This window comes from Pipra filicauda, unplaced genomic scaffold (genome assembly GCF_003945595.2).
Source record: "Pipra filicauda isolate LSUMZ 115617 unplaced genomic scaffold, ASM394559v2 scaffold20_size4479445_pilon, whole genome shotgun sequence".
Classification (NCBI taxonomy): Eukaryota; Metazoa; Chordata; class Aves; order Passeriformes; family Pipridae; genus Pipra; species Pipra filicauda.
This window is the reverse complement of record NW_024104321.1, coordinates 2,138,047-2,163,339: the sequence shown is the minus strand read 5'-3', so window position 1 is coordinate 2,163,339 and position 25,293 is coordinate 2,138,047. Positions and strand designations below refer to the sequence as shown.

Here is a 25,293-nt window from a genome sequence, read left to right as displayed (position 1 = left end):
GTTCTCTTCAGACTTAGCTACTTCTGAACTATTGTTCCCAGTCTGAGATGTTAAGTGGTTTTGCCTCTCAAATCAGTGTCTGCTTCCTCAGGGTCCTCTGCTGAACTTTCCCAGGCAGCAGTTGACAGCTCAGACACCCACAGTATCACGCAACAAAAACCAGCTACACAAACAGAACAGGAGAGCTTTGAAAAAAATCTCAAATATAGTGAAGTCAAGTCTCATACTATAGCTATTTCTTTGTCTCTGCTTTTTATTAGTAGTATTTTCCCTCTGTCTCACAGATTTTTAATTAGACATACCAGTTGTGATAAAATAGCCAATGCTAAAACGCTTTAAGAATTCCTCATGTGTTTATCACACATCAAGGTGATTTTTTCTTTTGTTTTTAACAGCCTACTATATATAAATACACAATTCTGAGATGGATTCTATACAGTTATGTATGAAAGCAACTGCTGTCTAAACTAATGCCAAGGGGTAATTACAGCCTAATTGGCTTGGCTCGTTTGGCATGTCATAAATGTTTTTACAATAGTTCTTAGCAGATGAAGAGTCAGAAAACAAATTTCTGCAAGTTGTGGAGAAATTGCTATAAAATAGTGAAACACAGCTCGTTAAGGCCTTTCTAAAATTGGTTCCATATTCTACCAGCTGTAATGTTCAGAATCCATTTCTCTGAGCTGCAAATGCTATTTGATTGATGGAAAAACTTCTTTCTCTAATACTTAAATTATATTTCATCAAAACTCCCAGTATACAACAGTGGTAAAAATGCTGTTCTTCAAGGAGTGAGTTAACTTTTCCAACATGAATACTAAGCCCACTGGAGATTACATAGGATCCATTCATTTGTTTCTTAAAGATTTAGCATTAAACAAAGAAAGGACCAGTGAAACCACTATGAGATGTTCTTCTGTGAAACGAAATTCTGTGTTACATAAACAAAGGACAGTGATTTGTCCCTCTAACTTGCTGATTATGTAGGACAAATTCCACACATTTATCACTTACTTTTCTAGACATAACTTGTTCAAGAAAACTAAGGATTTTTTTTATCGGTAAAACTGAAAAGAATATAAAGGAAAATTATATTAACAGCAGTCACACCATTTATTGAAGTAGAGCTATAGGTAATTCTGTTTCCAAGGAACAAAGTGTGAATTGTACAGGACACAGGAAGAAAGCAGAAATATATGCTGCAAACTTCTTCACTAATGGATCTTTTCTGGTGACCTTAGACAATGGAGTTCCTTTTCATGATGCACTAGCCCTGAAGGTACTCTCAGGAGACTTTGAGAAGACAGTATTGTTGGATTGCTACACACAGTGGAAGAGAGGTTTTTCCATTAAAGGCAGACAGTGTCATACCACTCTGCACAACTTTTCCAGAAAAGGAAGACCTTTCTCCATTTTCAGCCATTTTCTGCATCCTAGGGGAGTTCTAACTAAACAGAAGGAGAAAATAGCTGGAGAAAAGATTGGAAGTGTGACAACTAAATACTAATTGTATTCAATATAAATACAGAAGCTGTCCAAAGATAAAAACTTGGCACTCATAATTTTTGGCATAGAAATTCTTCTGTCCTGATGGTCCCTTATACCAATTTAAGCATGCATTAAATAATAGCAGTATTTATCAGTTGATGACAACTGAAACCAATAGTTAAAATCTATTAATTTTAACCAATATTTTTGTAGTATAGCATACTGTGTCTCCAAACCTTACAGCTAGCAAGGACATTTTAAGGGCATCTAATTTAAACAACTAAGGTAGAAGTCCTTTTGGGACAACACATTTATATGTCAGTAATATGTATATATTTGATGTAAAATAATTTTCTTTTCCTTAAAATCCAATAATTTCTACCAAAACAGTTGATCTGCAAAATTATAATTTTATTTGGTGATCTTTGGGGAATCTTTAATAAGTTGATTGCTTTACTTTTATGTTTAATGTTTATATTAGGTCAAGAAAAGTTCCTTTTTTTCATTTCTGTAACTCTACAATTTTTATCAAGTGTTGCTAGTATTGCTACTTTGTCGAAGTGATGGCAAAACAATAAAAAGTGATGGCTAAGTGTAAATTTAATTTCTCTTTAAGTTTACAGTAATTCAGTTTTACTCTGGATATATCCATTTGAGAATGCCAGATAGTCAAAGCTCATTAATTTGACTCAACATAGAAACTGTTTCTAATATTCTGATACTCTTAAGTACACCTAATATCTCAACAGCCAAGAGAAAAAAAATCTTGAAATTAATATTGTTTGTCATCTACTACGAAAATCCATAGTGTATCTCAAACTGTTAGATTTCATGCTTCAGTTTTATGCTTAAATTAGAATTCAATTATTCAAAAGGGGTCACATTCTTCAACTCTGTGGCTAGAGTTCCCAAGAAATTTCAAGGATTATTTAAATAAATTGAGCTCCTGAGCTTGAGACTTGCCCATGAGATAAAAAAGTGGCTATTCTCAACTTGAAACTGGTACATGGCATACATGCCATTCTGAAGGCAATAAAATCTGCCACTGGACAATAATTACAGACCTCTGGATAAAGACAAAGAAAGGAAAGGATTTCATTTGATTAGACTCCAACTTTATTCATTTAACTCATCTGGGAAATACCCAGCAATAATTCTTCCAATGAAGGTCATAATTCTTCTTTAATTGTTTCCACCTGGTACCATACTGTCATCAATCCCCTGTTCTCCACCTCTCTATACTTGGCTCTCAGCCCATCACTCATGCCTTCCTAGTCTATCCTTGCACTAGTGTTAAGGGGCAAGGGCAAAGAGGTTTTGGTTTGGTTTTTTTTGTTGTGACAGACCACAGAACCTCCAGCATTGCTTCCTCCATTGCTGTATTCAGTCCCTATTTCTGTTTATACCACCTGAGAATTAATTCATGCCCTGTTTCTGCTACAGTCTGACATGCTGAACTTTTCCTTATAGCCAACCCCCCATCCCCAGGATTCTGCAAGGTAAGTTGAAAATTACCAACAACTCTTGACTTCTCTAGCTTCTTCTTTTATGCTCCTGTCATACGCCTGCCTATACATCGCCCCTTCCTTACCCCAAAAAATCTCAAACGTGTAATGAAAATCCTTTAGCAGACAAAAATCTTCATTAGCAAATTAATGGACAAGCAAGAGAGTTAAGGCTTACTAACTCAAGCATTCAAAGACAGTCTACAAAGCCAAGATTGGTATACTTAGGTAAGCTCAGTTGCTTAACACACTAACCCAAGGCGTGCCTTGCCATGTTCCCAGGTATCCTGAGGAGAAAACAGGAACTCTGAGATCCTAGAGAAAATAACCAGGGCAAAGGTGACCTCTTACTTCCCTTCCCAACACATTGCTTTTATGATTTCAGCAACTTTGTTTTGGAGAGTCAGACTTTATACATAAAATCTGTAAACGTTTTGTGACTGGCCATTTTTCTCAGAAATTTTTACCGTGTTGCCTCACTACAGTATGGATTATGAAGGGAATTTAGATTTTGAAACATAAATGCAGTCTGCACACTAGTAAGCATACAAAATGTATAGTAAATATGTAATGTTAAGGCAGTAAACAGTAATAATTTAATTTGTATTTTCAATCAGAATAGGAAAGAGTGATTAGTAATGGCGGTGTATCTATTTATCCAGGAACACAGACTTGGCTAGACAGGAAATTTTGTATTAGTGGAAGAGCATTTCACAATTTATTGATTTATGTCTAAACTAAATGAGAATATGTTCTATTGCTCTTGAGGTGGATGACATGAGACTGAAGTAAGTATTTTAATATCCTGTTTAATGTCAAGGTAGAAAATTAGGTTCTTCCTTAACCTTTGAGTTTTAGTCATAAAAAGACTGATGGTTCAGGACCTCCCAGCGTTTGACAATATACCGTGTATTCAAATGGAATGGGCTGTCAGCCTGAGGCTGGCAAAATCCTTAGCTGTTTATGGAAAAAAATATTTCCTGCCCATTGGGTTGTGAAGGTAGCTCAATAATTTTGAACAAATTCATGTAAAGCTATTTGTACATGCTTTTTATAGGTATACAGAAATTGAAAGCCTGTGTAGCATCGATAATAAGATTTATCTGGTGAGATAGGTTATATACAAAGAAAACACATAAGGGAAAAATAGGTCCTATCAGAAGGGAAAAACAAAAACGATTGAACCGGGAGCTTCATGTTTTGGGACAAATACATTGCCCTTCCCTTGCACTTACACTATTGCTGAAAAGAGAAGTGTTATCTATTCATATGAAAGGCCCTTTTTGTCTACCTATAATATTGAAGTTAAAAAGGATCCGATCATATATTTGCAAAACAAAGATCCCACACTTTCCATTGCTTAAGCAAATATGACACACTGCTAGTTCAAAAAACCAGATTATCTTGTGTGATTCTGAATAATTGCACAACACTACCTGTCAGCAAATTGGTTTACAAGACTGAGTAATAGTGATTCTATAATTATTCTTCAACATTCAATGTCTTCTGGAAACCATGCTGCAGATCGTCCTCCTAAGATAGCTTTGATGTCCATGAGTCTTAGCAAAGTGTTTCTATTAAAAGATTGCCTTTCAGTTCAGTTTGTTTATTTCAATTTTTTTTATATACCACATTTTCAGCTCAGAGCAAGAAGATGAATAGAAATAAACAATGACATATTTACAATAGGAATTTAGTGGCAAAGACCTTTACTAAGATATTGTGGTTTCAATGCAACCACAATACAATGACAAACTTCCTTTGTAAATGACAGATCTAATTGTAAAATTAAAATTATAATTCATGGGAAAAAACCCAAGTGTTAAAGACACTGCATATTGGGATGTGGCTCTATTCCCAACAAAATCACCCCTGTTATTCATGAATTGATTTACCCTTTTTATCCCTCCATAATACGCAGCATTTATTTACCCTTACATTTTGAGGCATTACAGTTTCTGCTGACATGGGTATTTTCCTAAAATAGAACATTACAGCAGTCCCCTGATAGACGTTTAAGCCATGTGTATGTTTATTTTTAAATTTCTTTCTTGAACTTTCTAACTGAACAGACTGGGAAAGCAGAGTAGTGATGAATGAGAGTTTGCTTTAAAAAAAAAAAAAAAAGAGAAATGTAGACATTTGATCTAATATTGAAAAATTCACAGCCTCCTACCTTGAAAACAAACATTTCCCGACGAAGAATAGCCAGAGTGTTGAAGTTCCCATCACAGATGTTAGGTTTGGCTCCAGGATAGGAAGGTTTGTCACCAGTGGGTGGCCGGGGAGGTTTAGGTTGCCTGTCATTCTTTCGTGGGTCTGCTGGAGGGACTGAACGATGTGGGGGCACGGTTGGCAGAGGTCTTGTTGGGGGTGGAATCCTGTCAGGTGGACCTTTAAAAACACAGCAGCAGGATGTAATATACATGCCCACTCAAAGGAAAAATACACAATAAAAAAACAGCTGTAAGCAGTGCAAAACCTGCAGTGAAAGGGGAATGAAAAAGTGACCTAATATAGCTTTCTGATGTTATTAAATTGTAGAATCATAGAATATGCTGAGTTGGAAGGGGTCCATTATGATCATCGAGTCCAACTTCTGGTCTTGCAAAGGACACCCCAAGAATCACATCATGTGCCTGAGAGCATTGTCCAAACACTTCTTGAACTCAGACAGGCTTGTTGCTGTGACCACTTCCCTGAGGAGCCTGTTCCAGTGGTCAGCCAAGCACTGGTTATAAAGGGTATAAAGAATGACTACCAAAATAAAGGAAAACAATTACTTGTCACTGTCCAGGATCTTCCTTATTGGAACAATATTCCAATAAAAGTTGCCAAGGATGTTTAGCCCTCCATCGTTTCAGATGAGTTCAAAGCACATTATTTACCAACCGAGTAAGACCTGTTATAACAGAATCACTGGGACTTGTACAAATAAATGAAAGCAAAAATCCTGTTACTATTATGATCATCAGTCAATAGATTTTCAACCCTTATTTCTAGCTTATACTCATCAATCCATACATGTATATTTGTAACATACCTGACACTTACTACGGACCAAATTTTTAGACCAAGTAATGTCATGTTCATTAGCGACAAGACATTCCCAACTTTCCCAAAGCCCCCTTCGTATATATAAGAGCTCTTAAAATTGGATCTCAAATTCTAGGCATCTCTATAAATAAAACCTCCATGATTCACATATTTTCTTCAATATTCTGAAATTACTCACTTCTTTTTTTTTTTTTCTTTTTTCCCCAATAAGTCTTAAAAAGCTAGATACCTGGTAGTTAAAGGAATTGTTTTGCAGATAAATGAATTTAAAAGAACCAAAGTGGAAAACTAAAACTCTGTAGAGTAATCTTGAAACATTTTTCTTCTTCCAAATACATTGTCTATTATGATATACAGAGTTTAATGACAGGTAAAATAAATCCATAATAAATATGAATCCCACTCATAATTTCTCTACCTGAAAGTCAAAAAGCCATCCTAGACAGATGCTGATCATAATCCTAATTGTATACTGAATGACTTGCAATGGGCGTACTGAAAATATTTTTCTCTTTCTACATTTACAAATAATATTTAAATATATTTTTCACGTACAAAATGATAGGGAGTTTCAGTTGGATCAGTAAGATTTCTGGAAACAAGATGAACACTTTCATTTTGTTCATTCTATTCAAGCCTCTCTCCAAATAATTTAAACACATAACACATTTCGACTTCAAAAAATAAAAACCATTTGCATGACCAGCTTCAGAAATACTTTTCAATAGTAAGACTACTCTAAAACTGCATAAATAGCGTTTGAATTTCTGAGAATTTTACAAAAACACAAACTTTTAAAAGAACAAGATGGATTGTGCATGGAAATCTTAAACTCGCCAACTGGTTGTCATACAATTTAATAAGGGATTTATTTTATTCACAATTTTAAGACTTGTGACATTTATAATTTACAGTTAATAATGGTGTTTCAAGGAATACTGCAGACCAAAGTAATTATTTTAATAGGTGTGACATTTTTATTGAGGCATATGATTCCAGATCACCTTTTGATTTTAAAGGGAGCAAAGGAATCAGTTTTGCAGTAGCTCATGTTGGAAAGTTTTTAACCCCAAACCAAATTTTTTTATGCCATTTGGTGGTGATGTCAGATACTACTTCCCAGGGGTAACACATTTCTCCTAATGTATAGCTCACAGCTGTTAGAGCTTAGCAGCTAGTTTTCAGCAAAGTATTCTTGTCTAGCCCTTAAGTCTAGACTACCAACTTATGAGGTCATGAGAAACAACCTTCCTTCCAGCTAATCACAGAGGAAAAAAAAGCTTTGTTTGCTTGATCAGCCAATTATTTTGAAATTGCTATTTATGCTTTATGGAAGTAGATATCTGTGCTTGTTGTATGATATTTTAAAAATCTTTTTAATATAAAACACCATGGATGCTGCAGAGTTCTAATTAGTAGTACAGTAATTCCACATGATAATAGTTGTACTTTCTAGTAGCAAAACTAAAAAAGGAATGTCCCTGAAAATATTCAAGATAAACATGACAAACCTTTAAGCAGAATAAATTGAGAGTACAAAATTGAATCCAATACAAATTTAATTGAGGAATATTAAGCAAATGATATGTACTGGATACAGAGCATTAACATAGAGATACCACAGATTTTTCACTGCAGGAGAGAAAAATAAAATATTTTTTTAAAGGAAAAAACAGAATATTTAACATATACCAACAGAATCAAAGTCTTTAAAACCAAACCCAAAACTATGTCTTTGGAAATTTAAGGGAGTAATATGGCAGTTAGTGTTACATTTCACCTATAATCATAATTATGTTACTGTTTTGCCTTTTTTTTTAAATTTTCAATTACCTTGCCTTGTCAAATGGAATCCAATAAATGCAGAATTTATTTACATCATGTGTCTTTTATATCAGGCCATAAAAAACCTAAACAAATATATTTTAAAGCAGTAGGCTTTTTTTTTTCCTCCTAGGTAGCTCAAAATCTTGCACTGGTGATAACAGTATTTTGAGACCAATTTGTTATATTAATCACAAGAAAGGGTTTTTCTGGGACTGCAGACTTTGTACAGCCAGGGGACTGTTTTGCATTATAAATTATAAACTGAAAAGCAATCAATTCATCCAGTTATATGAGCTTGGATTCCTGTACAAATAAGCTCATGATAGTTAAAGGCCTGTATTTCTTAATATTTTTATAGTTTGGAATCCCTTTGCAAATATTTTCTTTATGGATTTTTTTAACATTTGAAATTACTATTCCAGATGAGTGCAAATTTGAATGCAAGTTGTGAACAGTGAACAGAAACAAAGCAAGATATCTTCACCAAAATCTTTGGATTATCTACTCACAAGGAGGACTCTGGCCTAATGACTGGTTAAGTCCATACTAACAAACTCTTTTGGAGAAGTGATATGGACAGTCGGAGGACCTCAAAGGTGTTCTGAAGCGAAACACTTGCACTGTCTAATTAAAGCATGACATACCATATATCTTCTGGATGCCCTGTAAATCATCATTAGGTAGTTTGAAGTTGTCAGTTTCCATATACTGGTAAAATGGAGCCATGATTGCAGTGGGATCATTAGAGTGCTCCAAGCCCAAAGCATGTCCCAGTTCATGCACCGCAACTAGAAAGAGATCATTTCCTGTGAAGAGAAGAAAAAGAAAAAAACCCTTTGAAACCATAAACATATTAACAGAAATAACACATGTGGAAGGCTCTGCACTTGCAAGACATTTTCACTGAATTTGAATTTCACAAGGTAATGCTTAATAATTAATAGATGAGCAAGGATACAAAGGATAATGTGGCAGCAAAAGCAGTTTTCTCTTTTTTTTTTTTCTTTTTTAAACAAGGAAAACATTATTTTTTAATGTATGATGCTGTTACAGACACCATAAACTTTTTTAAGTGATGCACATGGTAAGTGTAGGGTTCAAGTGTCATAGCTCACATCTAGGCTTGTGTGCAATTTCTGACTTGAAGCTGATGTTGCAGTGAACCTGACTAGAAATGCTTTCATTAAGACATAGTTCCAAAAGGAAAATATCCTTGCTTTGTGTGTTAAACTTCACAAACTGAGGACTACCTATTTAGGACAAACCCCACAGGGAACTTAGTCATCCAAACACTTCTAATCAGACCCCTGCTGATTATTTGTCGATGTTGTCCATTTCTGAATAACCATAACTGAAATCCTAATGAGGAAAATTTGGGTGTTGTGCTATTCTTCTTAAAATAGGATGTCCTTATATATTTCATTGTGCAATTCCCTTATAAGTGTAGTTGCTTGCTTAAGTATTAGAATCTTTTTATTTTTGTAGGACTAAAAAACCCAAACAATAGACCAATTTGATTTTTTTTGTTATTTCCTTCTAAAAAGCATCTTTAAATTTTTTATTATAGGGTATTTGACACAACTGGAAGATTTGCCAGTAGAATTATGGCACTCCGTGAAGCAAACACAAATCAAAGCCAATAAGATTGTTTCTAAAAGAGTTTCGGAGCTGGACCTCTATGGTATTAATTTTGTCTATTTTTACTTATCTAAGACTTAGTTCTGCATATCTTTCTATGAGTCTTTCGTACAGATTCTGTTGTAGTCAACCTGTCACAAAACGAGACTTTGGGAAGATGTTTTACATCGAGAGAAAGATTCCAGTAAGCTGGAAAGGGTCACATCCAGAATATTGCTCATTTTCACCACCTATGGATGGGAGGAACTATCCTCCAGAAGTGTGATCCTGTCCCACTAACAAGAGAAATACTCTAGATTACCAGCTTATGCTGACCATCTAACTGTTAGATGGCTGGACCCAAAGGAAATTGGTGTCACCCACAGTAGGTAGTTTCTTGTTGAAAGAAAAATATAAATAATTAAAGCCTATACTGTGGCCTGGTAGTCGCACATTGGAAAAAGAAAATGGTCAGTGTTAACTCTTGTCCTATATTCTGTAAATTCTTTTGGGATAGACAGTTATTTTCCACTGCTGGCACTTGATCTAGAAGTACGATAATATTAATAGTAATAATATTAAGAAGAATTTAGCAAAAAAAATTGCATATATATGTTACAGAACTTTGAGGACATAGTTGATAGTATTTCAATTTTTAAAGTCTTTTCTCTTGTTGACACAAATAAATAAACTTTCTCCCAAGTACATATGAAAGAGAAAACACTTGGCAGTAGATGTCTTCATGATGTATGGAGCCATGCTAATGTTTGTAAAATAAATGTTTGAATAAAAGCATGAAAACAGACACAAGTAAAACTGCGTGCTTAGTTCACAGAGTCTTTTCATACCTTCTCATTCTTAATATGGAAATATGAGAATGATTTTATTCAATGTAATTGTGCAGAAAAATCACATTTTTCAGAAATTAATGTGACATAATGTGCTTCCAGAAATGAGAAGTTTATCCTATCATTTATAATTATGTGGTTTCCAGATGAAGTGTTTTATGACAATATTTTTCTTAGATGCTGTTCTTTTTATAGTAAAGCAGATTCTCAATGTGCTGTTGCAATAGGTTTGCTAAGCTTGACTGTCCTGGTGACAAAGAGTCTCGATGTCTGAATCTGCCCTTTTATATGCAAACAAAGCTGATCTTGACATCATCTCATATGAATAATCCTCAGCTTCTATAGCTAACCTCAGCACTGGAAGTGACGCACAGAAGGAACTCTGTAAATATTTTCATTCTGCACTAATAATGGACAAATTAATGTAATTTTAAAAAAATCATAGGCTTAAGCTGAAAAGACACGAAAGAACATGTTACTATACTATAACTATTGTACTATGACAACATGTCTCAGATTATTTTTCCATTCTTTTCTGCATTTTATGGAAGTTAGAGTTCTAAACTGGGTTTATTAGAATGCAATATTTCTTTCCTTGGTATTAACTCAAACATTTAAGAAGCAACCTTCTTTTGCTTTTCAGACCTGTGACGGGCAAATTTGCCTCCTAGACCCATGCTTCCTAAATAATAATTAAGAATATTAAGTAGTCTAAGTCCTATATTAAAAATTGCACTCATAAGTTGGCCACAGTATTGACTGAACCATTTTCAAATAGTTTTTAATTAATAGTATTTATTCTACCGCTATAATTAGGCTCGTTAGTATCAGTAGACCAAAAAGTGTTTTACATGCGGAATCCAACCTCTACTATTTGAGGCAGGACATCTGGGAAGTTAACTTGTTATACTTTCTAAAATTTCAAGAAACCACGGTTAACAAACAGTCTTGGAAGAGTCTACTGCTTCTATTTGTACCAGTTATGCAATGCGTGAAGAATTAATACATTCTTTGGTTATCAGTCCTTATTGATTCCCCATACAGATCTCCAGGAATTTCTGTGTTTTGGTCCATGTTGACTTTGAAAGGTGAAGTACACAGTAACAGAGAAATAAATAAACAGCACTTTCAGATACTGGTATACCTTCCTTCTGGGATCAGAGATAACGAGCATATGGTAGAGGGCTTTTAGAGTAGTGCTTCCAAATGACAGTGGGACCATGTCAGATAACAGATATTATGCAAGGGCTGGCTGTTTCTTAGCGTGACTTTCTCCCTTTGCCTTTTGAATAGGGGAGATTATGTAAAAATTAAAAAAAAAAAAAAAAAGACATTACATTCAGCATCTGACTGTTCCTCTGGATTGAGTATTTATTTCCACCCCATGCAATGCAACTTTCAGCCATCAGGGGAGCTATTAAGTGTGGCAAAGGCAGAGTAGCCCTTGAGCGAATGAATAAGGGGGAAGAGAGAAGGTCACAGGAAAGAGCTAGGAGCATAATATTCTTGCCTGGGGTGACAATGATTTAACAGGCAACATATTTTCTACTTGTAGTCAAATAGCCCCATTATTCACAACAATTTCCATCAAGAGTCATGATTGTCTTCAGGGCATCCTGAATTTAAACTGACCCAAATAACTTAATGCATTGAAACTGAGGTTTAAACTAGCTCAGGATGTGAGTCCAATGCAGGTAAGACCTTATTATCTTAGTTTCCACTCTTCTTTCTGTGCATACAATTAGATTTCTCCAATCAGGCAACAATTACTCAGGCCAGCATTGCTTTAGGGAGCAGACTTGCCCTGAGCATCTCGACATTACTGTAACAAACTAGTGAGAGAGCAGGACAACCCTAAGTGCTCGCTGGCTCTTTCAGGACTGCATGGAAGTGTACTTGTGACTGCAAGGTTGATAGTAGGCCAACTTCAGCTCCTTGGCCAGTACTCATAGTAAGATGAAGGAGTGTAAAGGTAAGTAAACAGTCATACCAGCTCAGGCTAGCTTTGTTATCCTATTGACATTGGGTACTTTTTACATTTTCAGTCCCCATCATTGAAGGAGAGAGTCCCAAAAGATTCTATATTTCAGCATACATTATCCAAGTAGAAACACATATTTCAATCCACTCAGCAAAATGAAGCACCACCACAAACAAGTTGAGAGTAACAAAGTTAAAATCCATATGACTCTGATGATTTTTAAAGTAAAAGTTGCCACTGAAGGATATACAATGGTGAATATTCTTTGTGATAGCCTCAGTTACACCTTGTATTTATCGACAGAGTAGTATAAAAATATTAGAAAATATATTTCACAAGTCCAAAATTTGTGCATCTCTGTTCTTGTGTTCTCCATTATCATGGAGATTTGGAACAGAATGGCTGTAAGCTCAAAAAGATTGTGATTTTTTTTCTTATTTTATCTCAAGTTTGATTTCACAAGGGAAAAAATAAAGATACTGTGTGTAAAAACTAAGACAAAATTATTATTTTTATACTGACACTTTTCTCTGAGGCTCTAAACTATTTTAGGCACTAAATCTGCCTGACTTTACAAGCACTGCCCAAACTCCAGAATATAAATATGTATTACTATATCAAATATTCAACAGCCAGCACCGTGGAGCATGTTGTATGGGGAAACTTTTCCCTGTAGGTAGTATATACACTATTTTTCATGTCTACAGATAAACAAAGCTAATATGTTTGTCCATAGTAAGCTATCAAGAAAACCTAGGTCTGAAGATCTTAATTCCCATTCTATGGTACCTGAGTTCAATTTATAAAAGCAATACCCTAGTGTCTTAACATGTGACTTCAATTTTGAAGACTTCTCCATCCAGAGAAAAACAAAAAAATCTAGAAACTGAATTTCAAATAATAAACTGCAAAAATACAAAGATGTTTTACACACATACACTCTTCCTTCCAAAGTGTATTTTACTTAATTTTTCAAGTGATGTAAATAGATATTTTCCAATTAAATCCATATAAATCTGAAATGCAAATCTGCACAAGAAAAACTTCTTTTACAGTCCCATTATCAACAAGTCAGTACTTCAAAGGCAAATTCATATCTAATCAGAAATATTACACACACATACTATCCATAAGTTTCTGTTAGACGTATTCAGAATTTGCATTTTCATTATTCTGTTCCCCCATTTGACTCATCAAACCAATGCTGATAATCTCTGCCAGATAAAATATCACAAACTCTAGAGTAAGGTTCTTAGTCTACAAAGCATACAGAGAAGTGGAAAAAAAAAAAAGTTTTGTATCTTTGTTATTCCTATCCTTTCCAGACAGCACAGAATTTGAACATGCTATTTCAACAGTCAGTCATAAAAGAAGATTCTTTCTCTTTCTGACCTTATTACAATACAGTGGAACTGAGCATATACATTACGTATGCACTTACATAAGCACAATATATGTATATATATGCTATACTGAGAGTATACATGGACCTAAATATAAATCATAGGCATACTCTTACCCAAATAAAGGTGCAACTTTTTCCAGTCTAAGAAATCATATATAGTTGCTTGACATTATCTCAGACTTCTGCCATTGGCACTAAAATTTAGTAGCTTGGTGGTTATTTTGGAAAGAAAGTTTTTCTAAAAGATGGATGCAGCAGCTTTGAAAAATGAAGAGTTAAACTAATTTTTTGTGGGTTTAAATAAAAATGTATATTCATTTTCTATATGAATTTAGTGCATCTACTTTTTACACACTGTATTTTAAACAATAATTTTTCAGTAATATATCTATAAATTTAGCTTTTTCATTGTGACAAAAGACAATGACATAAAAATGTCTTCTTTCACTCTATTATTACATACACTAACATACACAATAAAATCTTTTCGAGAAGACATAGGTATATATGCAGAAACAGAGGGAGGTACAGACAAAGTATGTACTAATTACTCTGTGTACAATTGAGAATACCTACAACGATATGTGTATATTTTTGATACCCTATTCTATTCTAAAAAGATGAACAGATTAGTGTGAAATTTAAGTTTGCTTGCTTGAAATTTGAAAAGGGCATATTCCTACAGAGAAACACTGTCTTCAGGTGACTCAGATCGTTGATGAGATGTGAAGAGGACATGTGAGTTTAGAAGTGCGTATGTCCTTCCTGACAGAGTTTAACTGTTTCTGCATATTGTGGGCACAATTTAGAAGAATTCAGAAGACCACATTCTTTTATAATACAGATCAGCCTGTGCTTTGGAAGGCAAGGACATGCAAAAGGTAAGAATTTCTGCCTTACTTAGATCTGTTACCAAGTACATTCTATAACTTTCTAGTAAATTGCTTGATATGGGTGGAATTAATTACTTTACGTATTTTTAATTTTCTTTCTATAAAAGGCATGGGTATAAGGATATTTCTACTTTGTTTCTCACAGTTTCAATCACTAGTGCTGAAAAACTTGAAAACTATTCTGACTAGCGAATCAATATCAACTTCTCCAAAAGGAGAGATGTGAAGTAGTTGGAGACGCTCCTAGGGGATGTAAAGAAGACATGAGAGCTTGCATCAATATGATGGTATGTGCTCCTTCTGCAAATAAAATGCTTATGGTTTTATTTCATGTTTTGAGGAAACCCTGCTGTGACAGGGAACCTAGCAAACTAAAAAAAATCCCTACATTTATGTTGAATTTCTAGCTCCTGAGAACAACTTCATCACTCAGGTCCACTACTGAATTTGTATATTATTTTCAAATGGTACTTTCATTCCATTAGTAATAAATTCATATTGATTAACAGACTGAAAGTTTCATTTTGAATGTTTTCATGGTCATCTTTAGATAATAACTATCTTAAATAAATTTGAATTATGATGGAATTTTGCATTTTGCTAGAAAAGACCTTTCCAAATTAATTTATCTCAGCAAGTTCACGATAGTAAAATGTTTCAAAATATATTGATCATTACCCTTGTTGCTAAATAACATTTATGCTATTTTTTTTCCCAGTAGTCCAATGCAATGACAAATGCTGCAAATACTGCAGCAGCCTTATCTATTTATACTCTTTCCTGTCTTCTCTTTGTTTCTGTTTTTGTTTTTTAGTAGAAACAATAAGCTAGAGAAGTATTTAAAACTTCTTTCTGATGGCTGTGAGAATGAACACATGCTCAGATTGAAGATTTGGATACGTGCATGAAAAGAGTGTGTATCATACAATTCTCAACTATCCTCCATAGTCCTGTGGGTAAGTCAAGTGACAAAAACAAATGTAGAATTTGCCTCTAAGCCACTCAGCTGAAGTGTTGGCTTTTTAACACCGTGCCTTCCTTTGTTTTGAATGGATGATTTTTTTGTCTTCATTTGCCCAAATGTCCTGTGTGTCCACCTCTGAAGAAATATTTGTAAATACTAGGACAAAGTCAAAGTCACACTGAAAATATTCACAACAGACGTAACCTGCCATGAGGCAGAAATCATAGAATTGTTTGGGTTGGAAGAGACCTTAAAGACCACCTTAGTTCCAACCCTCCTGCTATGGGCAGGGACACCTTCCACTAGACTAAGTTGCTCAGAGTTCCATTAAACCTGGCCTCAAACACTTCCAGGGATGGTGCATCCACAGCTTCTCTGGGCAGCCTGTTCCAGTGTCTCACCACCTTTCAGAACTCTGAAAAGGTCCTATAGACCACCAAAATCCCTGCAATAGAATGCACATAGCATTTCATTTATGTGTAAATCCTGTGTTGGCTCTCTGCACAGATTTTTTTTTTTCACTCCATGTCAGTTAAACTACTGAGAGCAATTATATTATCCTCTAAATTAACTCACATTAAACTCATCAAAACTAGGCCATTATTCTTACCGTATCATGGTATCTACTTAACACATACATATGATTTTGAAATTTTTTAAAGAGAACGTGACATAGTGGTGTGTATGTGTATATATATATATGTGTACATATATATATGAATTTTTTTATACGAACCATTCTTCCTTCACTGTTATTTTGCTTGTTTAATTCATATTAAGGAAAAATGTCAAGATGATTTGTCATTTGTTGGTTTTTGGTTTTTTTCCATTGGACTGCTGATAAAAAGAAGTGGGAATTTTGAATACTAATTGGCAAAGAGATTAGAAGAAAAAAATCCTTAAAAGTTCTCTGATCTGAAAAACTGACATGTTTTCTAAGAAGTCTGCAGACTTCAAAGAGAGACCTTATCCAAGTGTGCACCATATTTTAAATTGAGACAGCTTCAAACTGGGGATCATGTACATGGAAAAAGTGACAGAAAGACAAACCTGCTACTTTGGTTTTACTTTGTTAAAATTTACCCACATGAAATGCTCTGATCTATTGGATAATCTGCTGCTAAGATGCTATGATTCTATATCCATACAGCTGTATGTTCCTACAGCTAAAGGAACCACTGTGAGCCTCTTTAGCACTTGAAGAATACTGTGGTCTCGACGCCAGTGACTCTTGGCACTTGTTGGCACGGAGATGCCTGAGCACCTGCCAGGGAGGGGCAGCCTCGAAGAGGACAGCACAAAGGGTGCTGGAAAGGATAAGATGGTCAGGCTGCTAAGTCATGCTTCTGGGCCTCCCAGCAGAGGAAAGCCTATGAAAGAATTTGCTTATAGAGGAAGATGAAAGCAGGAGTTTGTTGCCCCTGCAAAAGTGCAGGAAAGACTGGACATGAGAATGTTAGCCAGGGCAGAAGTCAATCCTGGCACACTTCCCCTTCTATGAGTTAGGAGCTCAGCAGAACCCCAGACTGAGGTGACAGTGGTTGGCTCTGGCAGGGAGAAGGGGCAATGCCAGAGATCCCATGTTTGATGGTTTTCAGACCAGAGCTTCCCACTGGAAAGAAGGGAGCTGAGTGCAGAGTCACTGGGGGCACTATATTCCACAGCTGCTCTGCCATATAGGCATGTCAGGACCATTATCTCTGCACCTCTGCCAGCCACTATGGCCAGCCCTGGCAGTAGCATAAGTGATCATTAAAAACCCAAACCAGCTAAGGACTGACTGTTGATATATATCTATATTTTAGTTGCTAACTCTTCCTGAAGCTCAGGCCCTAATACTTTTGCTGCTTCCACTAGCCCTGCTAGCTGGAGTACAGATAGCAACATTAATTCCATGTCACTAATGTATCTTTGGTGTCCTGAATACTCAGTGATAATCCCCTTTCCTCATACTTACATTCTATCAGTTCCTAAACTGCATTGTAAGAAAGGAGCTATATATGATTCTTAAAAATGGGAAACTAAAAGTATGTTTACACATTACCATACTATCAGCTATGCATTCAAATATTCAGAGGTGCAACCTATTTGTGAAATACCATATTTAGACCAATAGAAGAGTGTTTGTCCTGCCATACCAAGAGAGATGGGAGATGGCTGACACCAGCAATTACCTTTTCTGAGTATTACACTGAGCTCTTCCCAAAACAGGCATTTCTGTGACTAACAGATTTCTTTTTACCCCAGTTGGTAGTAATTTTGAAGCACTTATCACTTTGGTTCTCCTCTAATCTGAAATGGTATGATTCAACATCACTGGTGGAAGTTATCTAGCTATACAACACTGTAAAACAAATGCCTATACCTGCACCCCTCACAGCAAGACATGAGAAACAGGTTTTTCAGAACATGATTCATCTAGTTTATTTTAGACATCCACTTCAGGATGCAACTAACCTTACCCAGGAAGGCAATATATCTCTCCTCTAACTCTAAAGGGGACTTCATGAGATTAAGTCAGATATAAACATCAACATATGGTCAGATTAATTCCACACCCTCAAGTCTTCTGGCTTTTGATTTAGGTCTTTTCATTTAAGTCCGTGGCAAAACATTAATTATAGAAGTACAGGATATGGACTTGAGTGATATATGTACAAAACCAGGAAGCATTCACATAGACCTGAAGTAGAAACTTAAATCTGTCCACTAGGGAAAAGAAAAACAACAAAAAACCACAACATCAACAACAAACAAACACCTCCAAAACCCAAACAAAACCAACAAAACAAACAAACACCAACAGAAAACATTTTGCACAAAAAATATTGCTCTTTTAATTTGCATGGTTCTTTTTGATTTTTCAGCTTTGATCTTTACTTCCCCAACCTGATGTTTAAGCTGTAGATGTTTCCAGCTATTGGAACTCAAATCTGTTAGGAAGGAGCCTGAATATAGATTAAAAACATTTTTCCCTCAAGATCATATGGTTTGGGTATTTTAAAATGAAGAATTGTCAGGAAAAACAAATTATTCTCTAGGTTTGAGAGCAGATATTGCAGAAAATCTTTCATTAGTTAATCTTATACTATTCTTACAAGTCAAATATAATACTATCTTATATTTTAGAGTTATCTTACATTCTTCTACTTTTTCAAAAACAATCCATTAAATTTCTGACTAATAAATAAATATGTAATTACTGTAAAATTCTTGTCTCATTCTCTCAGGAAACCATGACAACATCCCTATCAATTGGAAACATGATTTTTCAGATTCTGTTTGTCCCTAAAAAGGCAGGAGAAATGAGAAGGCAGTGCAGTAATAATATCCTATAGAACATCTTCGGTATGTCCTAAATCTGCTGTCTTGGTGAAAAAGTCTCCATTAAGTGGTCGTAGCAACAAATAGAGACTTTATGATCTCTGGATCACATGAGAGTTGGAGTGCTAAGCCTGATGCCTGCTTTAAATGACTGAAATGTCACTTTCTGTTTAAAGGAAGAATTTGAGGTTCATAGATAATGCCTCTTTCCTAAATTATTGCTACTAGCAGATCAGACTGAAAAGAAAAATAAATCATTTCAAGCTATTAATTAATGTTGTGAACTCTTTTCACTTTATTTGCAGTAATAAAGGGAATGTTCTCTTTTTTTTTTTTTTTTTTTAACCAAACGTTTGAGATATGGCTTTTCACAAGCTCTCCATAGTAAGTAATCTTTCAAGAACCTGAAATTCAATCTATGGTGTGAAATTTGATAGCTCATAAGGCAGTTTCCTTATTATTAGCATTAGTTTTATTACTATTATTTTTGTATTATACATTTTAAAGAAATATTGCTTTATGTAAGCTAATGGAGCACACATGAAAATGCACAGAGGATAAGACAAAAAAAGCACTGGAACATTTTAATTTTTTTCTTTTTTTTCCCTCCTTCTCTATAACTTTCTGACATGTATAAAAATTATATGAAGCTCTCTCGGATTCAGGACTCAAAATCTTCTAAGCTTCTTTCTAAGAGGAGGAAAGATTAAGGTAGGACCTAGATTTATTTATTTTTTTATTTATTCGTTATGTGTGTAGTGTTACTTTTTTTCTTTGTCATTCCTCACATGTGAGGTGTTGTGAGGTTGAAAAAACAATCATGAAGGGGCTGGCCCACATTTTATGTATGGACTCATTCAAAATAAATCTATTTGCTTAAGCAAAAATGCCTTCCCAATGGTCTTCTCCAACATAATGCAGGGAGAAAATCAGAAACAAACCCAAAAACTCCAACATTGTTAGTTTCAACTTACTAATAATTTTAACAAACATTTTTCAGTTAAATTTCCTCATGTAAACTCAGTTCTCCTAGTAGACTAATATGAGGGTCTGATTAAATTAATCCATTTTGGGAGATAAACTTGACTTCATTGTTGCATAAACAGTTGTTTGAGACAAAGACATCTCTAAAGAAAACCCCAAAACGGCAGTTCTTTTTCAGTGAATGTAGGTGCAAATGCTGCCAAAACTGTCTGCAAGGACCCATACTGCCTTTCAGCTAGATGTTTCCTTGGCAGCAAAGTTGATGCAACAGACAATGTGAACTTTCCTCATTTATTTCGATGCAAAGTCAGCCAGGCCTGCTGTAACACTTTTCATTAGCAGTTTAAGATTGGACAGCTGATCGCAAACTGAGGCAGATGGCAAACATAAGCAGTTTGTTCTGCTGGCCCTGGTACGAGGGAAACAACCTACAGTTGCAGTTTGAATGAACAGCTGAGTTTGCAACTTCACTAAATACTCCAGAAAGGCTTGGAACGATCTGTGTTTACCTACACTGTGATGGAAGCAATATGCAATTATTTGGCTCAGGTTATGCTGCCTTTTTGGGTTGCAACCTGTATCACGACCATCTCACCGGCAAATGAGCGACAGTATAAATATCACCTTGCTTCTGTAGACACAGAAAGCACAATGTAAGATGCATGTTGTCGTCTACATTCCCATTGTTTTAATTAAGACTATTGCAAAGTCAGTCCGCCTGACATATTCCTCAGCCTCTCTTTCTGTTTGCATAATAGGGCATGTGACAATTTTAGGCCAAGAAGGAAACTGAGAGTATAATATAGTGCCCTGATAGACCCTGGGATGTATGAAAAGCATCTCGTTAAACACACATCTAGAATATAGGGCTGGATTCATCCACAAGACTGCTTTCACTGACAGCCAATGTTTAACAGATTTCCTTTTCAATGACATGCAAATGAAGTGCTTTCCTCAAAGCCAAAAGGGTGCTTCATGAAAGCAAAAAAACTCCCCCAAAAATATAAAAATGAGGTCATTACCTTGCCAACAGTTAACACTTTCCATCATCTGGCTTCCAGCCAGTAGGTGTAGTCCAGCAGACAGATCCTCTTCTCCTATCTGCATATTTCTATGTCCAATGGCTGAGTCTTCACAAGCAGCTAGGGCCCTTAATTTTTTGTTTGTTTTTTAAATAATTTCCCATCTCTTCAATAACTGAAAGGGATTTTTCTATTCTCAAGCACAGCTTTGCATACCGTAACCATATTTTCAAGGATACATTTTATCCATCAGACACTGAATATCTAAGAGTTATCATTTTAAGTAAGATCTTGTATATGGGATAGGTGGGTACATGCACACCAAGCAAGTATAATCCATGGAAGGTTTGAGAAGTTTGAGGACAGACTGACCCTTTTTAATTCTATCACCACAGCATGCACTTACTGACAGGGAAAGACTCGTTTGCTTTTTAAATAGTGAAAGCTTTGCATTTTAGTGACAGAAAGTGTTATCTGTGTTAATTGACTCCTGAATTAAATTGGACATCAGGGAAACTAGTGAAATTAGGAGAATCAATCGATATTCCATTTGCCTGTGACTTGCACAGTTCTTCTAAATATTATCCTGGCATCTTCATCATTATGTAATGTTATAATATTGCACTTAAATAGTTCAAATTTAAAATAGAAGTTGTGCCTCCTTAACCTTACAACTATGTGTAAACAAAGTTACAACTCAACAGGCTTGGTCTCGTTATCCTGGAAACAAGATATGACACATAAATTATAATGGAATAGATAAAATTATTAGAAAATTACTTCCTCACAATATGAACAACCATCTGCTTAAAATGAATTTATCAATGTCAGGTTCAAAATTCAGAAAGAAGTAGTATTTCACATCTGCTTAAACTATAGGACATATTGCCATAGGATGTTGTGGATACCAAATGCTTGCATGAGTTCAAAAAGAGATTACACCAATTCATGAAAGGAAATCCGTCATAGGCTATTAAACACAAAAATATGGCTTGTGCCTCAGAAATTCAATGAGACACAGACTATTGAAAGCTAAGAGGGAATATGCTGGGGTTTTGTTGCCATATGTTCGTCCTACTCTTATTCTCTTCCTTATGTATCTGTTAATAGTCATTAACTGGAGATAGGATATTTTGTGGGATAGTCTTTGATCTGAAACCATGTTTGCAACTCTTTGTTTACAAGTACATACACGAGTAAAATACAATAAAAATTCAAATAAAATATTAATCTTTTACACGTTTATCCTAGTACAGAACTAGGATAACACTTCTTGATTACCAATCAAATTTGATATTGTTAAGTGCTTATTAAAAACACACATAATCAATTAAGTAAGAGCACTATGCTTTATCAAACTAAAGTCATGTTAATAAATCCTTTGATCTGAAATGCTTGGCTTCCTTTATACCTAACCATAGCATCTGACACGAGGACAGTTCGAGACACAGAGCTCCCTTAGGAGATGGTTTTCACAACTCCACTGGTTCACATTTCCAGCAGCATATATCTCCTGCACTGTGTCAACCACACTGGCAGCCAAAAGAAATTTACTACAAGTTGATCTATGCAGTTCAGAGATCAGGATTTTCATAAATTTTTCTTGGCTGCCAGCACAGTGCTCACAGCACAATCTATGCACTAACTAGAATCCAAGTACATTACACTAGATACTGTATTTGCATCAGGTCCAAGAAGCTTTTACTTGGCAACCTACAAATGGCATGGTACAAAGTGACAGGTTTGCTTGTTTGTTTTCTTTTTATTGCCTGCAAACTTGAATAATGTTTGAATGCTGGACAGTTAACAAAAACCCTCCATGAATTCCTGAATTTTTAGGTTTGTTTTTCCAAAGATGCAGTTTTATGTTACAAGTTACAAATATTCCACATGTATGCAAGCACTCTGCAGTAATATTCTCCTTACATTTAAATGTTACTGTACACTAAAACCATTTATTACTTCTGTATTGGAGTTTCACTTGTTATTATCTACTGTAGGTTCTTTGATGGAAGAACTGTTTTCTGAAGAATTTCAGTATGCTACAGTTACTGCCTTGGTAAATTCACTACAGAGGTAAAAAAATCACATATATTACTTTGACTTCTATTTCCCTTGTAGATATGATATGAAGACAAAAGTATCAAATTACCACTACTGATCTGCCGTGTTTATCTACAGAGAACTGAAACTTAGTTTTTGCCAAATATTTTCTGCTGCTGGAAGACATAGTTCTATGGTCACATTTTATCCAGTAATTGGTACGTTAGGTATCATGTCTAAGGTGCTTGAAAACTAAGCTCCCAAGAAATCCCTGTTTTCCTCAAGCACTACTTCTAAATTTGACCCTGTTTTAAAAAGCTGCACTTGAGGCAAGTAGGTCAATCTTAAACTAATCTAGTTAAAAGTAGTGCACTCTCAATTTAAACTGGTATAACGCTCCCTTAAATAGGTTTAGATGCACTCAGTAATTTCCCAGAAAAAATATCTGCTTTAAAGAGGTTTAAACCAACTTAAGTGCATGTAGCCAGACAAATGTGAAATCAATTTTGATAAACCAATGCACTAAGGCTAATAAGAATGCCCCTTTCAGTTTTGATACAGAAAGATAGGGCTAAAGAAAGGATTTTTCTGCAAGCTACTAGAAAATTTATAGAGACAGTAGCTACCCCAGCCCCTTCCTGGCAGTGACTTTGAATTTCATCACAGTGATTTGAAATATTGTCATTGAAGAAAATACTTAAAAAAGACTTCTGTTGAGGTTTTTGATAATACAATATCACCAAAGTACTGCCACTCTTAGGAAGAAGTAATTGTCCTTTTCTGGATTTAGTGACATCATTCATTGTCCATAAAATTTGAATTAAAAAAATGATATATAAAAAATATATATCACCTAAAAGGATTGGAGTCATGGGAGCAAGGAAATCTTTCTCTAGCCTCAAGACTGGTATGTTAAGATTTCTTCCTTTTCCTTTTTCTTATTTTTCTTTACAGTTGTTAAGTTCAGAAGAAAACAAGAATTTAAAGTTTTTCTTAATGTATCGATTTTTCAGATAGTTATTTATGTAACTTGATTTTCATCTCCTGTTTATTCCTTTCCATTTTTAAATTTTTAAGTATACATTTTATGAAACATTTTCCTGTAACAACCCTAGCCATTCTGATTTGCTATTCCTGAACGTTGTTTCTTCTTCTACTATAGTAGAAGGAAACCTACAGACCAACACATACACATTGTACAAAGTATTTGAAGAATACAATTTCCCAACCATGCAAAAAACCCCCCAAGAACATTTTATCCTCCAGTATCTCCCTCATTCCCTACCAAAATAAATTCTGTCCTGGTTTCCACTGCTTTCCTGTGATGGTAAGTCTCTTGTCCTTCCTTCTAGCCAATACTTGTAGCATCACCTGCAGCACTATGGGAGGAAATTCAGAGAAAAGACCTCCACAGCTCAGCGGGAGTTGAGGTACTGGCTGTACTTGCTTACAGGGTATTATGAAAGCAAAGAAATATATCGCTGTAGAAAGTCTGCAAGTATAAAATTGTATGACAGGAGGTTTTTTCCTGAGCAACAGCCCCATTAGTCTTTACTCCTACAAAAGCCTTATTCATTCTTCAGAACAAGGGAGGAGCACAGATCTCTTCCTAGGACATGTTTGATAAGCCAACATGCCACTGAAGTGAGAACAAAGGAAAGCAGCAACACACTGTGCTGATAATGTATTTCTGTTGCAACTGTCCTTTCAGTCTAGAATATTATTAAACACAAGGAAAACACAAGAAAATCAACCACACATGATAAGAAATAAAACATCAATTCAACAAAACCCGGAAGTATTCTGCAAGTCAGGATAAATTACTGTAGAAATTAACTATACTCAGAATATTGACTTTATATATGATTCCTTATTTAGAATGAAAATTATTTTAAAAAGGACAACAGTTTATGAAAGCACCTCAAGAAGTTGTCTGAGGTAGACAGCACGTAAATAATTTTCATTAGTGTAGTACAAGGTGGAGAATGAGGCTAAAACTTTTCAAGAGGGTCTTATTTTTGCATTCTTTCTGCTAAATAACCAAGTTGCTCTGTGCTTTAAAACCTCTAGAACACTAGAAGAGGAATCAGAGAAAATCAGCCTTTTGGGGTGAGAGTTAATTTAAAAATAAAAAAAAAAATCACCAAATCTTTTTCCCATTCTACTGGATTTCAAATAAAACTACATGAAGGTGACTATTGGACTACTGGAGCAATGAATCTTAAAAGAAAATGACACTCACCTGGGAAAAATGACTCATAGCTAAGATCATAAATATATTTTTCAAACTTCTGCTTTTCAGTGCTCTGAGACTCAGCTCAAAATGATATGAAGC

General features: G+C 35.1%; 1 protein-coding gene across 3 annotated transcripts in view; it reads right to left on the bottom strand.

The window, feature by feature from the left end:
* MMP16 (matrix metallopeptidase 16) overlaps positions 1-25,293 on the bottom strand; it is a 170,476-nt gene that overhangs the window by 40,733 nt on the left and 104,450 nt on the right. For all 3 annotated transcript variants that reach the window (XM_027736507.2, XM_039380969.1, XM_039380970.1), the window contains 2 exons: positions 8,522-8,683; positions 5,170-5,387 (listed from right to left, as the gene is read on the bottom strand). In XM_027736507.2, the coding sequence (XP_027592308.1) occupies positions 5,170-5,387; positions 8,522-8,683 (380 nt within the window). The remainder of the gene's footprint in view (positions 1-5,169; positions 5,388-8,521; positions 8,684-25,293) is intronic.